Here is a 23,848-nt window from a genome sequence, read left to right on the forward strand (position 1 = left end):
CAAGGAAGAGACCTGCAAGGCTATTACCCTGGGCAGCTGGCAAGACTCCATTTTGATCACGGTGCGAAGAGAGCTCCCAGGTGAGATACCCTCCTCAGTCTCAATTTCCAAGAATGTAACGAAAGTTACAATGATAAAAAGTGGTGGGCAGGGGGAAGACACACTACTCCTCATAATAATGATGACAGCAAAAATAAGTCTTATTTAACGGATAGAAGAGGTTTGGAAGGAAATATACCAAACTGTTAATTTTTTTTTAATGAGTGGTGACATTATTCTTACTTTATATCTTACTGTTTTGAGACAAGGTCTCGCTCTGTTGTCCAGGCTGGAGTGCGGTGGCAAGATCTTGGCTCACCACAACCTCCACCTCCCAGGTTCGAGCAATTCTCGTGCCTCAGCCTCCCCAGTAGCTGAGACTACAGGCACACGTTACCACACCCAGCTAATTTTTTTGTATTTTTAGTAGAGATAGGGTTTCACCATGTTGGCCAGGCTGGTCTCAAACTCCTGGCCTCAAGTGATCCGCCCACCTTGGCCTCCCAAAGTGCTGGGTTTACAGGCATGAGCCACTGCACCCAGCCCACAGGCACTTTCACCTTATTTTCTAGTTAGAGGAGGCTGGAAACCACAGGGGTTAAAAGCAGCAAGTAGAATAAATTACAAAATGTTTGACTTTGGGCAATTTTCATTTCTTATCCACATATCAATTGCCTTATCTATTAAATAAAATAACTAGAGTAACATTCCAGAGCATTGTAAGCACTCGACATATGTTTGCTATCCTTTGACTCAACATCTAGTATATATTACACATTTCTCTTAATTGCCTGTTACACAGTCGGCTCCTGGGTGTCCTCCATGCAAGAAGGGAGCCACAGCAAGTGTGGCTTCAAACAGCGCAGAGTCTAAATGTAATCGATGATCAAACAAGAAGTAGCTTTAAGGGCCATTTTGTTTTAATTAGATGAATGAAGTGGAGCTCAGAGAGGTGACATGTTTGGCCTGGGGTCACCCAGTTAGTTGGTATAAAAGTTGGGCTTGGTGGCCAGGCACGGTGGCTCATTCCTGTAATCCCAGCACTTTGGGAGGCCGAGGCGGGTGGATCACCTGAAGTCAGGCGTTCAAGACCGCCCTGACCAACATGAAGAAACCCCGTCTCTACTGAAAATACAAAATTAGCTGGGCATGGTGGTGCATGCCTGTAATCCCAGCTACTTGGGAGGCTGAGGCAGGAGAATCACTTGAATCCAGGAGGCAGAGGTTGCAGTGAGTCGAGATCACACCATTGCACTCCAGCCTGGGCAACAAGAGTGAAACTCAAAAAAAAAAAAAAAAGTTGGGCTTGAATCCATTTACATTTTCTGGTTCCCAGTTCAAGACTCTTTGTTCTAACTCAAATCCATACTATGTTAAACTATTAGGGCTATGTTTTCTGCCAGAGGATAGACAAGAAAGGAAATGACAGACCCCCATTGCCAGAGCTGCTCATGGCCCAACTCCACAGGACACCCTCCATGTTGTGTGAACCCCGACATCGCTCTCCTCCACTTCCCACCGCCACGTCGCCTGGCACCCAAATATCAGTCCTACCAGAGGACGGTTCAATTAAAGGGAACCTTGAGCTGAAAGACTTGTGCCTGCCCAAGGTTAGCCTTAAGTGGAAAACTCAATGCAAATGTCAGTCTATGGGCTCATTCAACTTCTAGTTAAGAAGAGAAAAGAAGACAAGCAAAACAAAACAACAACTAGGAAATAATGACGTCGTCAGGACGAGACCTAAGTTCAGCTATTGTAGTCATGGTGTAACTTGATAGGTGTCTAACGGCTTACCTTCCCCAGATATATTCCTCCGCCAACTTGATGTCCTTCAGTATTAGAGTCCTTCCGTTGAGCGAAAGTCTTGTCTTCAGAAGGGCATTGATGTATTACTTGAAAAGGGAGAATATTCTGGTGCTAGAGAAACACCCAGTCAAAGGTAGAGGCAGGCTGGCAGTCCAGCAGAGGCAACCTAGGAGCAGTCACCAGGGCCTGGTTCGGCACACAGAGCCATCAGTGACACAGAAGTGACTAGATTGGTAGTGATGGTCACACAGAATCCGAATTCACAAGAGACTGATGCATTCCCCAGGCCACTAATGTTTTGATTGACAGCGGGAGACATTCTTTCGTAGGAAAAGGAGTACCCTCACCATCATTTAAGGCACCTACTCTACAAGGTCACGTACCCGATAAGCATGAAATAAGAACAAGTAGAGGTGGGTGGGTATTCTCAACGATTCTTTAGGCCCATCCACAACAGAGCACCTTCCAATCATCCAGCATCTCAGCCCGTTCAGTACCCCACAAGCATGGTCAGATGCTTGCTCTTGCTTTTTCTGAACGTCAGGCAGAGCCACTCCATTCTTAAAGAAGAACACACTCTTTCTTAAAGAAGGCCCGTCGCAGTCGAGGTTACCCAATCAGGCAAACATAACTGAGGATGAAGCAGTCTTCGTCTCCTCTGTGACGCTGTGTGATTCGTTCACAGCGATAAACTCACAGAAGGCTATCACCCCCTTTAGATTTAGATGTTCCTAAATCTCAGCTAACACTTAATAGTTTTCACATCAACAGCAGCTCATCTCAATAGTTTTCACAACAACAGCAGCTCATCTCAATAGTTTTCACAACAACAGCAGCTCATCTCACCTATTTTATAGTTTAAAAACATAAACGTGTATGAGAACATTTAGAAAACATTCACAATCAAAAACGGAATGATTGAAAATTACCCACAATATCATCACCCAAAGATAATCATGCAGAATCATCCAGATCTACATCAAAATAGGACAGGATGGGTATTTTGAAACCTTTTTATTTTTGGTAATAGCTGCATTGAGATAATTCACATACCATACAATTTATCCATTTAATTCAATTGAATGAATTCAATTCAATTCAATTCAATGCATAATTCAACTGAAACCTTTGTTTAAACATGTATTGTGGACTTTTTTCCATTTCAAAAGTTATAATCCTACTACAGCATCCTTTTTTTTTTTTTTTTTTTTGATGAGTCTCGCTCTTGTTGCCTAGGCTGGAGTGCAGTGGTGCAATCTTGGCTCACTGCAACCTCTGCCTTTGAGTTCAAGTGATTCTCCTGCCTCAGCCTCCCATGTAGCCAGGATTATAGGTGGCCACCATCATGCTCAGCTAATTTTGTATTTTGCTCAGCTAATTTTGTATTTTTAGTAGAGACAGAGTTCACCATATTGGCCAGGTTGGTCTTGAACTCCTGACCTCAGGTGATCTGCCAACCTTGGCCTCCCAAAATGCTGGGATTACAGGCATGAGCCACCGCACCCAGCCATACAGCATCATTTTTAATGGTGGCGTGGCATTCCCACATATTTCTGTGTCATTGTCTAAATAATTTCCTATTTTTTTACATGCAAGCTGTCCCACTCTTTTTATTTTCATAAAAACACTTGGACAAGCATTCTTAGAGCTAAGTCTTTGTTGACATCCTAATTGTTGGGACAAAATATGTGCAGATTTTCAAGGTCTTAATCTATATCACCAAAGCTGGACCGGTAAAAGTATACTGCCACAAACGACATTTCGCCATTACATTTTGGTTGTTCTTTGCTTTGCTTTTCCAAGGGACACCTATTTGAATGGGGTACAGGAAGGTTATAACTGATTTCAAGTCCATGAGACCCCAAGAGGCACAGAGTGGTTAGTCTAACCAGATGTATTGATTACTTTTTTATTTTATTTTATTTATTTCTTTGAGACAGGGTCTTGCTCTGTCACCCAGGCTGTGTCCTGGCTCTCTGCGACCTCTGCCTCCTGGGCTCAAGGATCCTCCTACCTAAGCCTCCCTAGTAGCTGGGATTACAGGTGTACACCACCACACCTGGCTACTTTTTGTATTTTTTTGTAGAGACGGGTTTTCGCCATGTTGCCCAGGCTGGCCTCGAACTCCTGAGCTCAAGCGATCTGCCCCCATCAGCCTCCAAAAATGCTGAGATTACAGGCGTGAGCCACCACTCCAGGCCTGCACTGGTTCCTTGAAGCAACAAACATCCACAGAACAGTTACACTGGGAAAGGGCGCCAGGGACCTTGGAGCACGGGGAGTGGCTGCGCACGGGCAGATCTAGTGCAGAGTGTGGTATGCATCACCTCCTAGGACCTGTCATCGGAGAGAAGGAGGGATGCTAAAGGGAAGAACAGGGAACAGAAGTCCCTGAACCATCTACTACAGCTTTGCCAGGGCTGGTCATAGAGCTATGGGAGTCTTGTCAACACTCTCTTGTTAGCCTCATGGCCATTTCCAGGGAATGGATTCCAGCTGATAAGAAAATGGACTGCTTTTTTCTGCTGGGTTTTCAGCAAACTGTTTCTATTTCCATTTAGACCGCTCATAGACTTGACAATTCCACCCAAGAGAAAATATCACTATCAGCCTCAATTAGACCAACAAACGCTCATTCGATATATTTGCCTTCGAAGACATTCAAAGCCTGCTGAGCCGTGGTATAAAGAAACCACTTACCAAAGAGACTATTCTCTGCCGTTCTATAAGATTGGTAAGTCAGGCCAACTGCTCTTAACTCTCTGAGATTAACCTTGCCTGGGCCACAGATCAGCATCTCCCATGGGCTCGCTGTCTCAGGGAGCCTGTTTGGGACCAGTCGAGTTGGAGGCATGGATATGTGTGTGTGTTTCTGTGTGCAGGAAGAATTTAGAGGGCCTCCCAAGGCTCCTCCCTATCTAGCTCCCTGCAGAGGAGACTTCAGGGATGAAAATGCATATATCCTTTTTAACACACGGTCTCAAGTCTAACCACTCTTTTCTTTTTTTTAAATGAGAGACAGGGTCTTGCTATGTTGCCCAGGCTGGCCTTGAACTCCTGGCCTAAAGCAATCCTCCTGCCTCAGTCTCCTGAGTGGCTGAGACTATAGGCATAAGTCACTGCACCCAGCTAATTGCTTAATTCTTTTTTGTAGAGATGAGGGTCTCACTATGTTGCCCAGGCTGGCCTCAAACTCCTGACCTCAAGTGATCCTCCCGCCTCGGCTTCTCGAAGTGCTGGGATTACAGGTGTGAGCCACCACATCTGGTCTTCACTGAGTCCCTTGTCACATGACAAAGTCATTATTGTGCCTAAACATAGTGTTAACGGAACTCTTCTTATTCCCGATTTCAAACTTTACAACAATGATTTGACATTTGGAGGTATGTTTCAGACATTCTAAGTTCCCCTTGTAATATGTGAGGCTGCAGCATGTAAAAAAATACTGAAAGGGGGCTGGGCACGGTGGCTCATGCCTGTAATCCCAGCACTTTGGGAGGCCGAGGCAGGCAGGTCACTTGAGGTCAGGAGATTGAGACCAGCCTGCCCAACATGGAGAAACCCTATCTCTACTAAAAATACAAAATTAGCCAGGCTTGGTGGTGCATGCCTGTAATCCCAGCTACTCGGGAGGCTGAGGCAGGAGAATCTCTTGAACCCAGGAGGCAGAAGTTGCGGTGAGCCGAGATGGTGCCACTGCACTCCAGCCTGGGCAACAGGAGCAAAACTCCGTCTCAAATAAATTAAATAAATACTGAAAGGGACTGAGGCTCCCGACATGTAGGACCTTGGGGGAGGACACGTTGACACCAATTTAAATATTGCTGTGTTCCTGCTGTCACTGGGGCTTTGAATTTTAATTCTTGGGATGAATTACTTCATTGACGAACTTTTTTTTTTTTTTTTGAAATGGAGTCTCACACTGTCGCCCAGGCTGGAGTGCAGTGGCACCATCTGGGTTCACTGCAACCTCTGCCTCCTGGGTTCAAGCAATTCTCCTGCCTCAGCCTCCCAAGTAACTGGGATTACAGGCCCACACCACCACACCTGGCTAATTTTTGTATTTTTGGTGGAGACGGGTTCTCACGCCGTTGGCCAGGCTGGTCTCGAACTCAAACCTATGGAGCTAAACGAATGTTAGCAAAGCAATGAAATGCTTACCATCTACTATATATTGTGCCAGTTCACAGAAAGTCCAGGAGATGATTTCAGTCCTGCAGGGAACTCACAATCCAGTTGGGAAGATGAAGCTTGAGAACTGACTAAATACTAAATAGGGGAGCAGGAGTTGAAAGATGAGGCCGGGCACGCTGGCTCACGCCTGTAATCCCAGCCCTTTGGAAGGCCAAAGCAGGAAGATCACCTGAGGTCAGAAGTTCGAGACCAGCCTGGCCAACATGGCAAAACCCTATCTCTACTAAAAAATACAAAAATTAGCTGGGTGTGGTGGCGTGCACCTATAATCCCAGCTACCTGGGAGGCTGAGGCAGGAGAATCTCTGGAACCCAGGGGGTGGACGTTGCGGTGAGCTGAGATTGCGCCACTGCACTCCAGCCTGGGTGATCGAGACTCCATCTCAAAAAATAAAATAAAAATGAGATCACTGGGACCTAGAATAGCCAGAAGAGCAGCGTGCAGGAATGGGGACCGGAGCTGGGCCTTGATGGGTCAGGTGTGCACAGTGGAGAAGAAACAAGGACAGCAGAGATGGGGACCCTGAAACTAGGGACAGTGCATAGGATGGGTGAGGCGTGTACGGGAGTGGAGAGGACTCCGGTGAGGCGAATACTGGCTTGACTGGGCAGCGTAGAAGGGGCAGTGAACGATGACATGCGGACTGGCAGAGTAGTAGGAGAGAATACCCGAACAGAAGAGCAGCTGAAGGAGTGTGGGCAGCTGAATTTGGACAACCAGAGCCATTGTAGGATCATAGTCAAGGGAGTGACCCGGTCAGCTTTAGAGGACATGAGTCTGTCAGTTCTGCTCAGGGTGGGTTGGAGAAGGCATGGACTGCAGGTGAGAAGAGCAGCTCACTGTTGCAGTGATACAGTGTGAGCAGCATGAAGCATTGGACAGGATTCAGGCATCACAACACTGCAGGCCTGGAGCGTTCTAGCTACGTGGTGTTGGGCAACGTACTTAGCTTCTCTGAACCTTTCTGCTCCTCTGTAAGATGAAGAATCAAAGTCCACTGTTGAGGATAGCTGTTAGGATTTAAGGGTGTCTGCCATGTGCCTAGAACCGCACGAAGTGGCATACTCACACACACGTACGTGTATACACTCCTCGCCGCAATTAGTGGTAACAGTCCCCGTGAACTAGGTAGTAGTAGAATTATTGTTAGCCCCATCTAGCAGAAGAGGAAACAGGCTTTGAGACTTTTAAAAAGTCTACTCAAGCAAGTAGCTGGTAAGTCATCAGTCCAGCCCAAGCGGAGATATGTTACCCTCCAAAGCCCACGCTTTTCAATTAAATGAGGGAGGTTACAGGGGAAATGGAAAAAAGACTCATATGGCAGAGCATTTGGAGTGAAAAAGGACAGTGCGAACAGAAAAAGAAACGGAGAGAAATGAAAGACAACTCTGCACCCTCTCATTTGTGCAAAATTGGTGATGCTTCTGATAGAAATAATGGATTTAGGCAGAAGAGATGTAGTCAACTTGGGTTCTAGGGACAATTAAAAACATGGTACCAGAAAGTGGTGCAGCCTGGGGACCATAAGAGGAGAAACAGCTTCAGACAGTCCCCTATTTAGTGAGGTTTGAAGCTAGACCAATTCTAGAGATGATTTTTATTTATATATTCATCCTTCATTTATTGAATTATGCATTGAATGTCTATTTGTTATCTGTTGCTGAGTAACAAATCATTCCAAAATGTAATGACTGAAAACATTAATGATGTTTTTTTGTTGTTGTTCTCATGGTTTCTGTGGGCAGGAATTTGAGAACTGCTCAGTTGGGCATTCTGGCTCAGGGTCTCTCTTAAGGTTTCGGTCGGATGTCAGTGGGGGCTGCAGTCTTGCCTGAAGGCTTGACTGGGGCTGGAGGATCCACCTCCAAGGGGGCCCACACACGTGATTGCTGAGCTGGTGCTCGCTGTTGGCTGGAGACCTCAGTGCCTTCCCATGTGGGTCTCTCCGTGGGGCTGCATGAGTGTCCTGACAGCACGGCCGTTAGCTTCCCTTAGACAGAGCAATCTGAGACCACGGTGGAAACCGCAATGCTTTTTGTGACCCAGGCTCAAAAGTCACATGCTGACACTTCTTGGCCAGGCACGGTGGCTCACACCTGTAATCCCAACACTTTGGGAGGCCGAGGCAGACAGATCACCTGAGGCCCGGAGTTCGAGACCAGCCTGGCCAACATGGTGAAACCCCATCTCTACTAAAAATACAAAAATTAGCCAGACATGGTGGTGAATGCCGGTAATCCCAGCTACTCAGGAAGCTGAGGCAGGAGAAACGTTTGAACCCAGAAGGTGGAGGTTGCAGTGAGTTGAGGTCACGCCACTGCACTCCAGCCTGAGCGACAGAGCAAGACTCCGTCTCAAAAAACAGAAAACAAAAGTCATACACTGTCACTTCTGACGTATCCTGTTAGTCACATACAGTCAGCTCTAAAGCAGCGTGCAGAGGATTACACAAGGCATGAATACCAGGGGGCGAGAATCACTGGGGTCCATGCTGGAAGCTGGTGACCCCAGTATGATTTAGTTGTTTGTTGAGCAACTATTATGAACTAGACACTGCTATCTGCCGAGTACAGTGACCAGGGAAGATAAGATACCTGCTTCCGCAGAGCTGACATTCTGGTGGGGGATATAGATCATAGACAAGTGCATTTTTTTTTTTCAAATCATAGATTGTGGTAGTGCTATATGGGAAATAAGCAGGGAGATGAGGATAGCTAAAGGAAGTTACTTTAAATAGGGCAGTCAGGGAAAATGTCTATGCAATTTTAGCTGAGCCCTGAAAAATAAGAATGAGTCATATAAAGGGCATTTCAGGCAAAAGTAACAGTAAGTGCAAAAGCCTGGAAGCTGGGAAGGGCTTGGCATATTTGAGGAACAGAAAGGAGACCAGTGTCATTTGGTGGGTAACGAGTTAAGAGGGATCAGGCAACTGGATTTTATTCTAAGAGCAATAGTAAGACATTGAAGGATTTTTAACAGAAGAGTGACATCCGGCCGGGCGCGGTGGCTCAAGCCTGTAATCCCAGCACTTTGGGAGGCCGAGACGGGCGGATCACGAGGTCAGGAGATCGAGACCATCCTGGCTAACACGGTGAAACCCCGTCTCTACTAAAAAATACAAAAAACTAGCCGGGCGAGGTGGCGGGCGCCTGTAGTCCCAGCTACTCGGGAGGCTGAGGCAGGAGAAGGGCGTAAACCCGGGAGGCGGAGCCTGCAGTGAGCTGAGATCCGGCCACGGCACTCCAGCCTGGGCGACAGAGCGAGACTCCGTCTCAAAAAAAAAAAAAAAGAAGAGTGACATCTTGTATTTTAATGGCATTATTTGTATTACTCTGGCTGCGGTTTTTTTTTTTTGAGACAGAGTGTTGCTCTGTCGCCCAGGCTGCAGTGCAGTGGCACAATCTCAGCTCACTGCAACCTCCACTTCCTGGATTCAAGCAATTCTCCTGCCTCAGCCTTCCAAGTAGCTGGGACTACAGGCGCGTGCCACCAGGCCCGGCTAATTTTTGTATTTTTAGTAGAGGCGTGGTTTCACCATGTTGGACAGGATGGTCTCAATCTCTTGACCTTGTGATCTGCCTGTCTCAGCCTCTCAAAGTGCTGGGATTACAGGTGAGAGCCACCATGCCCGACCTCTGGCTGCTGTTAAGACACTGTTTGGAGGGGAAAATGGAGGGGAAGAGTTTCTCAGGCAGACCACTGAGAAACAATTTAGTGGGTTAGACCAGAGATGATGGTGGCTGGGACCAGCAGGGAAGATAAAGAGGAGTAAATGGATTCCAGAGATATTTTGGGGGTGGCATCAACTGGACTTGGTGATATATTTGATGCCAAGAACACTTTCACTTACTCACACGTATCCCTTCAGTAAATAATTTGAAGGCCTGTTTAAGTGCCAGTCAATGTGCCAGGTTTTAGCAATACCACGTGAAGCAAAAATAGACACAAGATTTCTACACTCAGTAACCATGGATGGGAGTGGTGGCTCATGCTGTAATCCCAGCACTTCGGGGGACCGAGGTGGGAGGACAGCTTGAGGACAGGAGTTTGAGACCAGCCTGGGTGACACAGTGAGAACCCACTTCTACAGAAGACATTTAAAAATTAACTGGCCATAGTGGCCCCTGTGGTCCAAGCTACTCAGGAGGCTGAGTCGGGAGGATTACTTGAGCCCAGGAGTCTGGGGCTGCATGAGCTATGATTATACTACTGCACTCCAGCCTGGGCAACATAGCAAGACCCCAACTCTAAAAAATAAATAACTGTAAATAACCATAAAAGTCTACCTGCCTTAAATGCTATGAAGCAGAGTTTATATGGGGGTATAGGAGCGTACAGTAAGTCAGAGAAAGCTTCCCTTAGGAAATGATGAGCCAAGAGCTGAAGGATAAGCCACAAGTTAACTGGGCAAAGAGTGGGGAAACAGGTTCACAGAGAGTACAGCATGTGCAAAGGCCCTGTGGCAGGAAGGAGCATGACACGTTTGAGGAACTAAAAAAAATAAGGGTGTGCTGGAGTATAGAAATCAGGAGGGATCATGGAGCAGGGTGTGGTGGAGGGACGGCAAGACCAGAGTAAGAAAGAGGTTACAGGTCATATTCAGGGTTTGGCCTCTAGTCTGAGAATAAGGGGAAACTGTTGAAAAGTTTTAAGGAGGGCAGAAGTAATGGTTACAATTTCATTTTGTGAGGGATAAAAGACTACAAACTGGGTTCAGTGTATACCGCTTGTGTGATGGGTGCACCAAAACCTTACAAATCACCACTAAAGAGCTTACCATGTAACCAAATACCATCTGTTCCCCCAAACCTATGGAAATAAAAAATTTTTAAAAATTCATTTTGAAAATGTTACTCTAACTGTGAAGAAGAAAAGGAGGGGCAGGGTGGAGAGCAGCACAGGGCGAAGATTGAATGTGGAGAGTCAGGAGGAAATTGCAGTGGTTAAAGTTTTTTTCTTTTTTTGAGACAGGGTCTCCTTCCCATTGTCCAGGCTGGAGTGCAATGGTGCAATCTCGGCTCATGGCAGCCTTGACAGCCCAGGCTCAAGTGATCCTCCTACCTCAGCCCCCCGAGTAGCTGGGACTACAGGCACGTGCCACCACACCCAGCTACTTTTTGTATTTTTTGTAGAGACAGGGTCTCACTATGTTGCCCAGGCTGGTCTCAAACTCCTGGGTTCGAGCAATCCGCCCGCCTCAGCCTCCCAAAGTGCTCGTATTACAGGCATGAGCCACCACACCTGGCCAGGTTAAAGATTCTTAATTTTGGTTACATCGCTTGGAGTTTTAAAAAATCTGGATGCCCAGGCTATACCCAATACCAATTAAATCAGGATCTCTGGGTGGGGCGGTTAAGTGGGGGTCCCAGGCATCAATCGTTTTTAAAACTCCCCAGATAGATCTAATTAAACTAAAGAGCTTCTGCACAGCAAAAGAAACTACCATCAGAGTGAACAGGCAACCTACAGAATGGGAGAAAATTTTTGCAATCTACTCATCTGACAAAGGGCTAATATCCAGAACCTATAAAAAAAACTCAATCAAATTTACAAGAAAAAAACAAACAACCCCATCAAAAAGTGGGCAAAGGATATGAACAGACACTTCTCAAAAGAAGGCATTCATACAGCCAACAGACACATGAAAAAATGCTCATCATCACTGGCCATCAGAGAAATGCAAATCAAAACCACAATGAGATACCATCTCACACCAGTTAGAATGGCAATCATTAAAAAAATCAAGAAACAACAGGTGCTGGAGAGGATGTGGAGAAATAGGAACACTTTTACACTGTTGGTGGGACTGTAAACTAGTTCAACCACTGTGGAAAACAGTGTGGCGATTCCTCAAGGATTTAGAACTAGAAATACCATTTGACCCAGCCATCCCATTACTGGGGATATACCCAAAGGATTATAAGTCATGCTGCTATAAAGACACATGCACACGTATATTTATTGCGGCACTAGTCACAATAGCAAAGGCTTGGAATCAACCCAAATGTCCATCAGTGACAGACTGGATTAAGAAAATGTGGCACATATACACCATGGAATACTATGCAGCCATAAAAAAGGATGAGTTCATGTCCTTTGTAGGGACATGGATGCAGCTGGAAACCATCGTTCTCAGCAAACTATCGCAAGAACAGAAAACCAAATACCACATGTTCTCACTCATAGGAGGGAATTGAACAATAAGATCACTTGGACACAGGAAGGGGAACATCACACACCGGGTCCTATTGTGTGGAGGTGGGGGAGGGATAGCATTAGGAGATACACCTAATGTAAATGACGAGTTAATGGGTGCAGCACACCAACATGGCACATGTATACATACATAACAAACCTGCACGTTGTGCACATGTACCCTATAATATAATGACAAAAAAAATTACATAGATCTATAAATTGAACAATTTAGTAACATATTGCTAAATTCGAAAAGTCATAAAATAACAATGGTTTTAAAGGTAAAAATTATATATGTGTTAAAAATTCTAGAAGAATAACAAAAATGTTATCAGTGATTATTTTTAGGAATGGATTGGAGGTGGTTTTGTTTTCTCCTATCTGAATTGTCAAATTGTCAACTTTCTTACATAAAACATATAATTATTTAAAAAAAAAAAAAACTCCCCAGATAATTCCATAGCGCAGCCAAGTTTGAGAAGCAGTGATTTAGGCAGCAGATGCTGGGTGTTAGCAATGTAGTAGTTAGCAGACAGATCTACATTTGAGAGATGCGTAGGTGGCAATGATTTTCTAAACAACAACAGGCCGGCAAAGGGCTGGTCTGCAAGAGGCCTGACAAGGATTCCTTGGGGAAGAGTTTTTCACAGAATAAGAGAAAGAATATTAAGTTGTTTATCAAAGGTATAGGCTGTTTATCCTAACGATTTGGCCAGTGATTGTTTGTTTGTTTGTTTGTGATGGAGTCTCACTCTGTCACCCAGGCTGGAGTGCAGTGGCATGATCTCAGCTCACCACAACCTCCGCCTCCCAGATTCAAGCGATTCTCCTTCCTCAGCCTCCCGAGTAGCTGGGATTACAGGTATCCACCACCATACCTGGCTAATTTTTGTATTTTTAGTAGAGAAGAGGTTTCACCATGTTGGCCAAGCTGAACTCCTGACCTCAGGTGATCCACCCGCCTCGGCCTCCCGAAGTGCTGGGATTACAGGCGTGAGCCACCGTGCCCTGCCTAGGCCAGTGTTTGATCAGATTTTCAGGGCAGAAGATATATCTAGATTAGCAAGGATTTACATTTATGTTCAGTTCTCTGAGGTATCTGATTAAATATAGACCACGATAGAGCATGGCTATTGCTTAAGCAATTCTTCCTCAGTTAAGATGATTTCTCAGCACACATCATTTCATTGATTTCCTTAGGAAACATTTTCGGGCACTGACTGTGTGCAAGACACAGTGGAGGGTATGTAGAAGGCGCTGTCCTCAGAGAGTTTATAGCCCCTCGGCGGAAAGTTACCCTTGTGTGACTCACCCTAGTGCCAAATAATTCAAATAACTCATTTTTCCAAACTAAAATATATGCCTTTACTGACAGCGTGACCCTTAGGCTCTCTGACCCTCAATATTCTCATCTGTGAAAAGGATAAAAATAGTATCTACCTAATAGAATTGAGATACCGATATAAAGAATTTAAGCATTGTGCCTGTATGTAATATTACCATGCCTTCAAAAATGTTAGTTACTATTAGTATTGATTAAGAATAAATGTGTCCCATAATCAGTATCTATAAAAGACCAATACAATGGAATTGCATATATCACTGAGATTAAGTTCTAAAATCAGTACACAAGGTAAAAATCATGCATGATCGAAGTTATCCTTGAAAAATATCTTAGACTGGCCAGGTGCGGTGGCTCACACCTGTAATCCCAGCACTTTGGGAGGCTGAGGTGGGTGGATCACTTGAGGTCAGGAGTTCGAGACCAGCTTGGCCAACATGGTGAAACCCTATCTCTACAAAACACACACACACACACACACACACACAAATTAGCTCATGCCTGTAGTCCTAGCTACTCAGGAGGCTGAGGCAGGAGAATTGTTTGAACCCCAGGAGGTGGAGGTTGTAGTGAGCCAAGATTGCACCACTGCACTCCAGCCTGGGCAACAGAGTGAAACTCCATCTCAAACAAAAACTCTTGATTGTTAAAGAGTACTATTATATGAAATCATTAACGTATTTGGAATACATGGAATTCTCAGCAAGGTGGTTAAAGTTTCTCTGTGGTTATCAACTAATTATTCATTTTATTTTCCAACAATGACTTTCAAAGGAGTCACCACCACGAATCCACGTGAACAATAATTACATTTTGTCAGATGATAAGGAAATCCAAAAAATCATTTCACACTTTCTTTGCATAGCATCCCCACTCTGCGTAGCACGTTTCAGGGTTGATAACACCCACTGTTCTCACAACACTGACTGTTGAGCTCACCTGGCTACACTGTGTATAATTCAAACCCATCGTACAGCCTACAAGGATCACGAAGAGCTGCTGAATGGAATTCCTCACACTTCTAAATTACTTTAATACATTTCCAGAGACAGTGTAATTAGAAGGCCATCATTGCTATTTGACTCCATGAAAAACCTTGAAAAGTCATATTGTTGCTGACTACAGACAGGATCACACTCGATTAAATCTAAAACTCCTCAAAGATTTCATTTCTAGTCATACTCCTTGGGCTAGTGAAATGTTATCCATTCTTAATATCCAGAAATGTTTATTTCTTGAGATACTGTTGAAGCACTAAGGAATGTAGACTAGAACAATGAAGGATTAATGATTTTGGAGTCTGTTCTGTGTCAGATGTGGACTGTACCTCTTACAAGCGATGTATACTTGGGCAAATTAATCTTTTTGAGATGGCGATATCAGTGTACCACTGAGAATTACTCTAAATATTAGAGTAATGTAATACACTCTAATATTCACCTAATAATATAATAAAGTTTTGTTACAATGCAGCCAGGTGCAGTGGCTCACGCCTGTAATCCCAGCACTTTGGGAGGCCAAGCTGGGCAGATCACTTGAGCTCAGGAGTTCGAGACTAGCCTGGCCAACATGGCAAAACCCCATCTCTACTAAAAATACAAAAATTAGGGATGGTGGCAGACATCTGTAATCCCAGCTACTTTGCTGAGGCAGGAGAATCACTTGAACGTGGGAGGCGGAGGTTATAGTGAGCCAAGATGGAGCCCCTGCACTCCAGCCTGGACGATAGAGTAAGACTCCGTCTGAAAAAAAAAAAAAAAGCTTTTTTACAATGCTTTTGCAACACTAGTCTTTGGTCCCTTGAGCAATAATTGTATTAAAGTGAAGCCCTCTTTGAACTCTTATTTTCAGATAAGCAAAACTGTTAATGATTATAGATTAGAGGTTATAAAATACGAGGGAACACCAGTGGGTGTGAATTTAGGAATGGCAGGATCACCCAAGGTAGGAGAGTGGGTGGATAAGACATGTGAAATCTCAAGTAAGACCAGTAGATTTTGAGTTCTGCCTCTGCCATTTTCTGGCTGTGTGACCTTGGAAAATGTACTTGTCACTCTGTTGCTTCTGATAGCAAAGGGGATGGTGAAACAGATTCAAGTTGAAGAAAGATTGGTTTAAAGTTGGCTGCTGTGTGGAGGTTGGATTACAACAGCAGGAGTGTAAGGAAGAGGAAAGGATATCAGTGTTTTAGGTGAGAGTCCAGGTGGCCTGGGCCAGGGTGTGATGGGGGCGTGGAGAGAAGTAGGAAGTGAAAATTAATTGGATTTGGTTGGTGAGAGAGTGGTCAGGGGTGACTCCCAGGTTTCTGGCTTGTGTTATTATAAGTAACACAGAAGAATGGATGAACTTCATTGATTTCTTTGCTTTTCTCTTCTTTTTTTTTTTTTTTTAAACTTTTGAGATGAAGTTTCCCTCTTGTTGCCCAGGCCAGAGCACAGTAATGCAATCTCGGCTCACTGCAACCTCCACCTTCCGGGTTCAAGCAATTCTCCTGCCTCAGCCTCTTGAGTAGCTGGAATTACAGGCACCTGCCACCACGCCCAGCTAATTTTTTGTATTTTTAGTAGAGATGGGATTTCACCATGTTGTCCAGGCTGGTCTCGAACTCCTGACCTCAAATGATCCCCCCCCGCCTCGGCCTCCCAAAGTGCTGGGATTACAGGCTTGAGCCATCACGCCTGACCTATTTTCTATTTGTTGTGATATCTATCATTACTGCAAAAAATATTTTGTACATATCCAATTTAAAGAGTAATAATAAAAATACTTATTTATCCCTTAGGTCAGCTGTGAAAAATAATTTCCTAATATACTTAAAGCCTTTGAGTCTCCCATCCTCCCAGACATACCCTCTATCCTGAATTTGTGTTAATCTTGCCTTTGCTATTGACTGTTTTTACCATATACATATCTATTCCCAAATAACATAGTGATTGATTTTGTATGGTTTTTAACTTTGTTTATTCTGTTTTGGAGTTCATTGAACTTTTCTAATCCAAAGGTTTATAGTCAATAAAATTTGAAAAAACAAAGACACCTCTGAAAAAAGAGAAAAAAAGAATTTAGGGATGGCAACAAGTGCAATTTGATCAAAATAAGGCACTGGTAAGGTAAGACTAAAAAGGTTTGGGGGTACAGAATGAAATGTCAACATGCAAATTTATGGAATTTATTTTGTTTTATTTACATTTTGGCATAATTCAATAATATGCCTCTTAATCAGAGACTGAACCAAGGAAACAACCTTTTGACTGAGTCCTTTTTCCCATATTTTAAGTGCATTCATTTGTCTTAAACCCCAAAAGTTATTTTGTTATTGTGCACAACTGCTAAAAGGACAGTGTGTTAAAAATTAGGAGCGAGTAGTCTTTAAATAAATCCTTAATTTGTTTTAAATTCCAGATTGGAACCAGAAATTAGCCACAGTTTCGCTGAATCCTCGACCACTTAATTCACTGCCAGAGCTCTACTGTTGTGAAGAGAGAGGCGGCTTTGAAAGAAATGCTTTTAAACTAAAATAACCATGGCATTTGAACAAAATAACGTTTGGCATTCTTAGGTGGCTCTTTTAGACTAAGTTAATGGCAGCAGAACTACTTTCAATTTAAGTGTGTATACAGATGGCTATAATCCTAAAATATTTACATGTTGCAAATTCTTTGCAGATTAAGTTGGTCAGCTTAGAACAGGGACTCAAGATCTATCCTTAAAAGAACTTGAATTTTAGCCCCTCCCTCTTAATGCTGATGCTGGCAAGCTATCTTACATTTAGGCCAATGGTTACACGTAGGATCAGGTAAGAAGATCATTGTGGCTGCACAATAATTGCAACACTGTTGGGGAAAAAAAAAAAAAAACCTGGGGGACTTGGCCAATTAGGAAGAAAACTAGCACTGGAGACCCTCAAGGGGCTCTGGATGGAGAAACCCAGGCGTAGTCTGGGGCTGTAGGGAGATGAAGAGGATTAACTGAGAGTCTGTATACAGGAGTTAGCACCCCTATCTTGGCAAGAAGAAAGCCTGACAACTAGGCATCAGCTCCTCAGGCAGAAAGCTAAAGGGTCTTCTTCTCGAAGGAGAGGTAAGGATCCCAAGGAAAAAAACCTTACATTTGGCTTCTAGGGACCCCTGCCCTCCCCCAGTTCCCCAGCATACTGGTTAGTTCCCTCCTCACTCACTCCAAAGTAACACCTATCAATTGATAAACTTCTCCAAGAATGCAGAGTTCCATGTAGCTTTCCATCGCCTTAGTTTTAGATGTGAAGGGCTAATCAATGATTAAATCATAGGGTTCTCTAGAGAAACAGAGTATGTATGTGTGTGTATATATATATATATATGAAATGAGGATTTGTTTTGATCGATTGGCTTATGCAATTATGGAAGCTGAGAGTCCCAGGATCTGCCATCTGCAAGCTGGAAGCTCGTGAAAGCTGGTGTTGTGGTTCCAGTCCAAGTTCGAAGGTTGGAAAACTGGGGAACCAATGTTGTAAGTCTCGGTCCAAGTTTGATGGCCTGAGAACTAGGAGTGCTGAGGTCAAAGGCCAGGAGAAGCTGTATGTCCTGGCTCAACCAGAGACAGTAAATTCATCCTTCCTCCATCTTTTGGTTCTATTAAGGCACTCAAAGGATTGGATGATGCCTGTCCTATTGGTGAAGGACATCTGCTTTATTCAGTCTACTGACTCAAACAGTAATCTCCTTCAGAAAACCCTTCACAGACACGCCCAGAAATAATGTTCTGCCAGCTAACTAGGCATCCCTTAGCCCAATCAAGTGAACAAATAAAGTTAACCATCAGGCCAGGTATAGGGGCTCACTCCTGTAATTTCTGTGCTTAGGGAGGCAGAAGTGGGTGGATCACTTGAGGAAAGGAGTTTGAGACTAGTCTGGGCAACATGGTGAAACCCCATCTCTACAAATAAATACAAAAATTAGCCAGGCATGGTGGCACATGCCTATAGTCCTAGCTACTCAGGAGGCTAAGGTGGGAGGATCACCTGAGCCTGAGGGGTTTGAGCCTGCAGTGAGCCAAGATCACATGACAGGACTCTAGCCTGGGTGACAGAGTGACACCTTGTCTCAAAAAAAAAAAAAAAAAAAAATTAACCATCACAAGTTTACCCCTTGTCAACCTGGCACCTATAAACATCTTAAACCATACTTAACTTCCAAAAAAGATAATAACAAGGTCATGATCCTGCCTAACATGATATTAACATTCTGCATACAACTGAAAACGCACTAATCCCAGGGTGTTTAACTCCCAGAAGAGGAGGTAAAGTCTTTTAATGATGTTTACTCTTCTCCTGATATTCCATAACTTAAATACTATGATGTAGCATTAACAATACTCAAATACTATATATAAGGTCAGTACATCTTATATGATAAAGGAATGAGAGGAAATAAAGCAAACATTTTTGCCTAAAATATGTATGTATACATACAAACACGCTTATTAAAAAAATGAGGCTGGGCGCAGTGGCTCACCCCTGTAATCCTAGCATTTTGGGAGGCCGAGGCAGGTGGATCAGCTGAGGTCAGGAGTTCGAGACCAGCCTGGCCAACATGGTGAAATCGCATCTCTACTAAAAATACAAAAATTAGCCAGGCGGGGTGGTGTGTGCCTGTAATCCCAGCTACTCAGGAGGCTGAGGCAGGAGAATCACTAGAACCCAGGAAGTGGAAGCTGCAGTGAGCCGAGATCGCACCACTGCACTCCAGCCTGGGTGACAGAGCAAGACTCTGTCTCAAAAAAAAAAAAAAAAAAATGAGGACATATGGCAATTACAGTCCTCATTCCTGTAACTGGCCACACAGTTGCAACTGGTATTTATAAAATGCTGCCTTCTCCTACTATTCATTCTGTATCCCTTTTGACTTCAACACACAACTCAGTAGTCATGGTTCTTCACCGGGTGGAGTGGCCTAAACCTCCATTCCTGCAGGATCTGGTCATTCGTAGTCCTGCCTGCATTGGGTTGGGGCATGGTAATGCCGAGAGACATCCTAAGTGGTCCATATCGCAGACATATTCCTCCTTTGTGGAGTAGTGGAGTAGCAGTTCAATTTCCCCTTGCTCGTCCAGATCAACCGCCCCAACCAGCAACATAACTTCCTGCTTAGCTTGCTGACTCAGAGGCATGAAGATCCTAAAATGGCTGGGCAGCAGTGTTAAGTCCAGTCCAGCGGGTTCACTGTGTCTCCTAGTGGAAGCATTCCTCCTTCTGGAACTAAGGTCTCTAGGCCAGCAGAGCATGAAGTCCTGGGAACAGTAAGCAAACATTTTGCTAATGGGTTACTGTAAGAGTGAGTGATGCCACTCCCATTTCTACCTCTTGATTCCTGGATCTGTGAATCCTAGCTATGGGAGAGCGAGCACCGCATACTGGACACTGATTCAGAGCATTTGCAGCCTTCTGGAGAACCTGCTGCAGCCCTGCAAGCTATTGCCACCTAGCTGGCACTGCAACTGATTCTTCGAAAAGCTCTTCTACAGCTCTATTGAGCCAGTGGCTTCTGGATAGTGGGAAACATAGTAAGACCAAAAAAATTCCATGAGCATAAGCCCATTGCTGCGCTTCTTTTGCTGTAAAGTTTGAATTCTTTAATCAGAAAGCAATGCCATATGGAATACCATGATGGTGGATAAGGCATTCTGTAAGTCCACAGATAGCAGTTTTGGCGGAAGTATTATGTTCAGGAAGACAAATCCACATCCAGAGTATGTGTCTATTTTAGTAAGGACAAACTGCTGCCCCTTCCATGATGGAAGCAATCCAGTGTAACCAACCTGCCACCAGGTAGCTGACTGGTCGCTCCAGGGAATGGTGCCATCCTGGGGGCCAGGCTGGCCTTGGTGAGTTGAAGTCCATGTTGCTGAGCCCATGTGTAACCTCCTTCCTTGCCACCATGGCTATTTTATTCATGAGCCCGTTGGGTAATGACAGTGTTGGCTGGAGAAAGAAACTGGTATCCACAGAATGGGTCATCCTATCCATTTGATTATTAAAATTCTTCTCTGTTGGCTGGGTGCAGTGGCACATGCCTGTAATCCCAGCACTTTGGGAGGCAGAGGCAGGAAAAACTGCTTGAGCCCAGGAGTTTGAGACCAGCCTGGTCAATATAATAAAACCTCATCTCTACTAAATAAATAAATAAATAAATAAATAAATAAATAAATAAATAAATAAATAAATAAGCCAGGCATGCACCTGTAGTCCCAGCTACTCAGAAGGCTGAGGTGGGATGATTGCTTGAACCCGGGACTTTGAGGCTGCAGTGAGCTATGATCAAACTTCTGCACTCCAGCCTGGGCAACAGAGCATATCTTGTCTCAGAAATAAAATTAATTAATTAACAAAATCCTCTGTTGAGGTTCTCTTCAATGAATATTCACATGGGACAAACATCTTTGTGTTTTTTCCCTGTTTAGACAGATCTATCTAAATACTGTTCCCTAAATTTCTTCTTCTTTTTTTTTTTTTAATTATAATAGAGTGGCTAGGTGTGGTGGCTCATGCCTGTAATCCCAGCATTTTGGGAGGCTCAGGAGGGTGGATTTGAGGTCAGGAGTTCGAGACCAGCCTGTCGAACATGGTGGAACCCTGTCTCTACTAAAATACAAAAATTAGCTGGGCGTAGTGGCGGGTGCCTGTAATCCCAGCTACTTGGGAGGCTGAGGCAGGAGAATCGCTTGAATCAGGGAGACGGAGGTTGCAGTGAGCCAAGATCACGCCACTGCACTCCAGCCTGGGAGACAGAGTGAGACTGTCTCAAAAAAAAAATTGTAACAGAGATGGGATTTTGCCATGTTGCCCAGGCTAGTCTTGAACTCCTTAGCTCAAGTGATCTGCCTGCCTGAGCCTCCCAAAGTGCTAGGATTACAGGCATGAGCCACCACACTTGGCCCCTCTTCCCCAAATTTGTCACTAAATTTCCAATCATGTTGGGCCATCCAGCCAAACCACTGGCTCCAGCCCATGAATTAATATTTAATTGCACATCTGGCCACTTCTCCTTCCAAGCAAAGTGCATAACCACGTCTACTATGCAAAGTTATGCCTCACTAGGAGGATTTCTCTTTACCACTGTCCTTCAGGGTGCCCCCGCGAGGGACTGTGCTGCTGTAGCTGTCCACTTTCAGGTGCTGCTGTGTATCATGCAGAGCCATCTGTACGCTAGGCCCCAGTCTTCCTTCTCTGTGTCAGCTGATAATGGGAAACTCCCGGTGAAGGCACAGACTCAGGCTGAGAAGAAGCAGTGTAGAAGGAGTGGGGACCATGGGCATTTAGACCACTTCATATAACTTACTTGTGCCTTCAGAAGGGCCTGTTAGGGCCTAATCACATATATACCACTTCCATTTGATAACTGGATGTTGTGTTGCTAAGCCCAACTTTATGGCCTGGTGGGTCAGATAACATCAGTTCGTGATGGGCAGCGAGGGTTGCCCAGTAACTTGGTGGCCCACAGTCAAGCATTTAGTCTCTGCTAAAGCCCAGTAGTACGCCAAGAGTTGTCTCTCAAAAGGAGAGAAGCTATCCAAGGATGTTGGCAGGGCCCTGCTCCAAAATTTTTTCTTTTTCAACTTTTGTTCTGCCCTTTTTTCCTGGTAAACCAAACCAATGATATAACAACTATTTGAAATTTTACACTAATGTAGAGATTTTGCTGGTCCCCCAAATAAAAACACTATTTCCTTGCAAAACAATTCCCGATTGCAATGGTGGGTCACTCCCAGTTCATCAGATCCCATCAAGCAATGCATTCTCATTCCCCACACCTGGGCTAAGTACTGCCATTAATACAAACCCCAGCAAAAAGGGATAAACAGTTTAGCAAAAATCTACACGCTCAACTGGAGTCAGTTCTGTTACATCCGCTGGGTTGCTCTCTTCTTTTGTTCATGCTTATAAACTTGGAATGTCCACACCTGGCTTGACAGAGCAGCACAGGGGCAGCTTGGACCCAACATGGGCCTGAACTGGGCAGGTTTCCTGAGCCTAGCCCAGGAAACCAGGCAGAACAAAGGTGTCCCAGGGTTTCTCTGGGGCAGTAGCAGCAGCACCATGCCTGTCTCCCATCGCCTGGTCTCCTCACTGAGGGGAGGCCTGGAGAAATGGCAGAGTCAGCAGAGAAGAGGGCCCCCGTCACAGCGCAGCAATGCCAGCTGGCGTCTTCCTGCTGAAGACGTCTGGACGGAGGACACGATCCCAATGTTTGGCAGTGATCCGTAGAAAACCCTCTGTATGGAGAGGACCCAAACGGGAACCCAAGACTGCCGGTTTCAGCCTCGAGCACCCCTGTTGACAGACACCTCCTGGAGATTTTCGGAGACTAAAGTTGTGTGGAGGAATGGGAGTGATGGGTGCTGCTACTTCTCAAGCTCCATCTCAGCAGCCCTCTGTAGTTGGAGGACTGGAAGCAGCTGGAAGCTGCTGAAGCCTCTTTGTCTTGTTCTAGGGATGTGGCTGGTGGCATGTTGCAGAGTCCACCTGTGGGGCTTCCAGCCTCAGTCCTGGTCAGCAGGCTGAGTGTGCAACCAGGAGTCGCAGGGTATTGGGGGGCTCCAGCTCCCAAGGTGGGAAGGGGGCTGCAGGCTTTCCCCGCTGGCCTGAGTGGAGCAGCACCCAGCGCACAGACAGGGAGGGCACATCGGTGGGAGCTGGGACAGACACTGCCAGCCCTGAGGGGCTGCTGCTACTGGGCAGGGCCACATCTGAGGCCTCACCCCACCTCTGGAAAGGGTAAACTGATTCGCATCTTTGCAGTCTGGGAGACGCCACCGCCAGGCATTGATGAACCAGTTACACATCTGCATGCTGACAGGTTGGTCTGACCACAAAGGCTCAGCTTCCCCGGCCCCAGGGGGCAGGCATTACAGAGGTGCAAGTACAGCCAGTCCCCGAGGATCTCCACTGACTCCTTGGATAGGTTCCCCCTGAGCTTCCTTTTGCCTGCCAGGGAGAGGAGGCCTTCGTCTTCACCTAGATCACTGTCCAATGTGGTGCCGAGGAGCTAGGCTGGACCTGGGGCAAGCCTTGCAGAGAGTGGTGAGCCATCTCTACTGATTGCTTCTTGGACGTTCTCCTTGGTCAGGCCCCTTGGCCTGGTACCAGACTCAACCCCTGAAAATCCAGATGAACAAGCAAGGCCCTGTCCTTCACTTGGTGCCGCGACCCTGGGCAAGTGTCCTTCCCTCTCTGAGCTTGAGTCCCCTCTTCACTTTTCCTAGCGGTTTTTGGGCCCATGCAGCCTCAGGCTG

General features: G+C 45.2%; 1 protein-coding gene and 1 pseudogene across 1 annotated transcript in view; one reads left to right on the top strand and one right to left on the bottom strand.

Moving 5' to 3' along the window:
- The window catches only part of LOC105521502 (chromosome unknown open reading frame, human C1orf100), a 44,326-nt gene extending 27,207 nt beyond the window's left edge, over positions 1 to 17,119 (top strand). The window contains exons 5-7 of the mRNA XM_011955713.1: positions 5 to 80; positions 4,503 to 4,579; positions 16,982 to 17,119. Coding sequence (XP_011811103.1) covers positions 5 to 80; positions 4,503 to 4,579; positions 16,982 to 17,100 — 272 coding nt within the window. The 3' untranslated portion in view covers positions 17,101 to 17,119. The remainder of the gene's footprint in view (positions 1 to 4; positions 81 to 4,502; positions 4,580 to 16,981) is intronic.
- Positions 17,120 to 22,870: 5,751 nt separating this feature from the next.
- On the bottom strand, positions 22,871 to 23,834 carry LOC105521556 (annotated as a pseudogene).
- Positions 23,835 to 23,848: the final 14 nt, after the last annotated feature.

Source organism: Colobus angolensis, unplaced genomic scaffold (assembly GCF_000951035.1).
Source record: "Colobus angolensis palliatus isolate OR3802 unplaced genomic scaffold, Cang.pa_1.0 Scaffold40, whole genome shotgun sequence".
NCBI classification, from domain to species: domain Eukaryota; kingdom Metazoa; phylum Chordata; class Mammalia; order Primates; family Cercopithecidae; genus Colobus; species Colobus angolensis.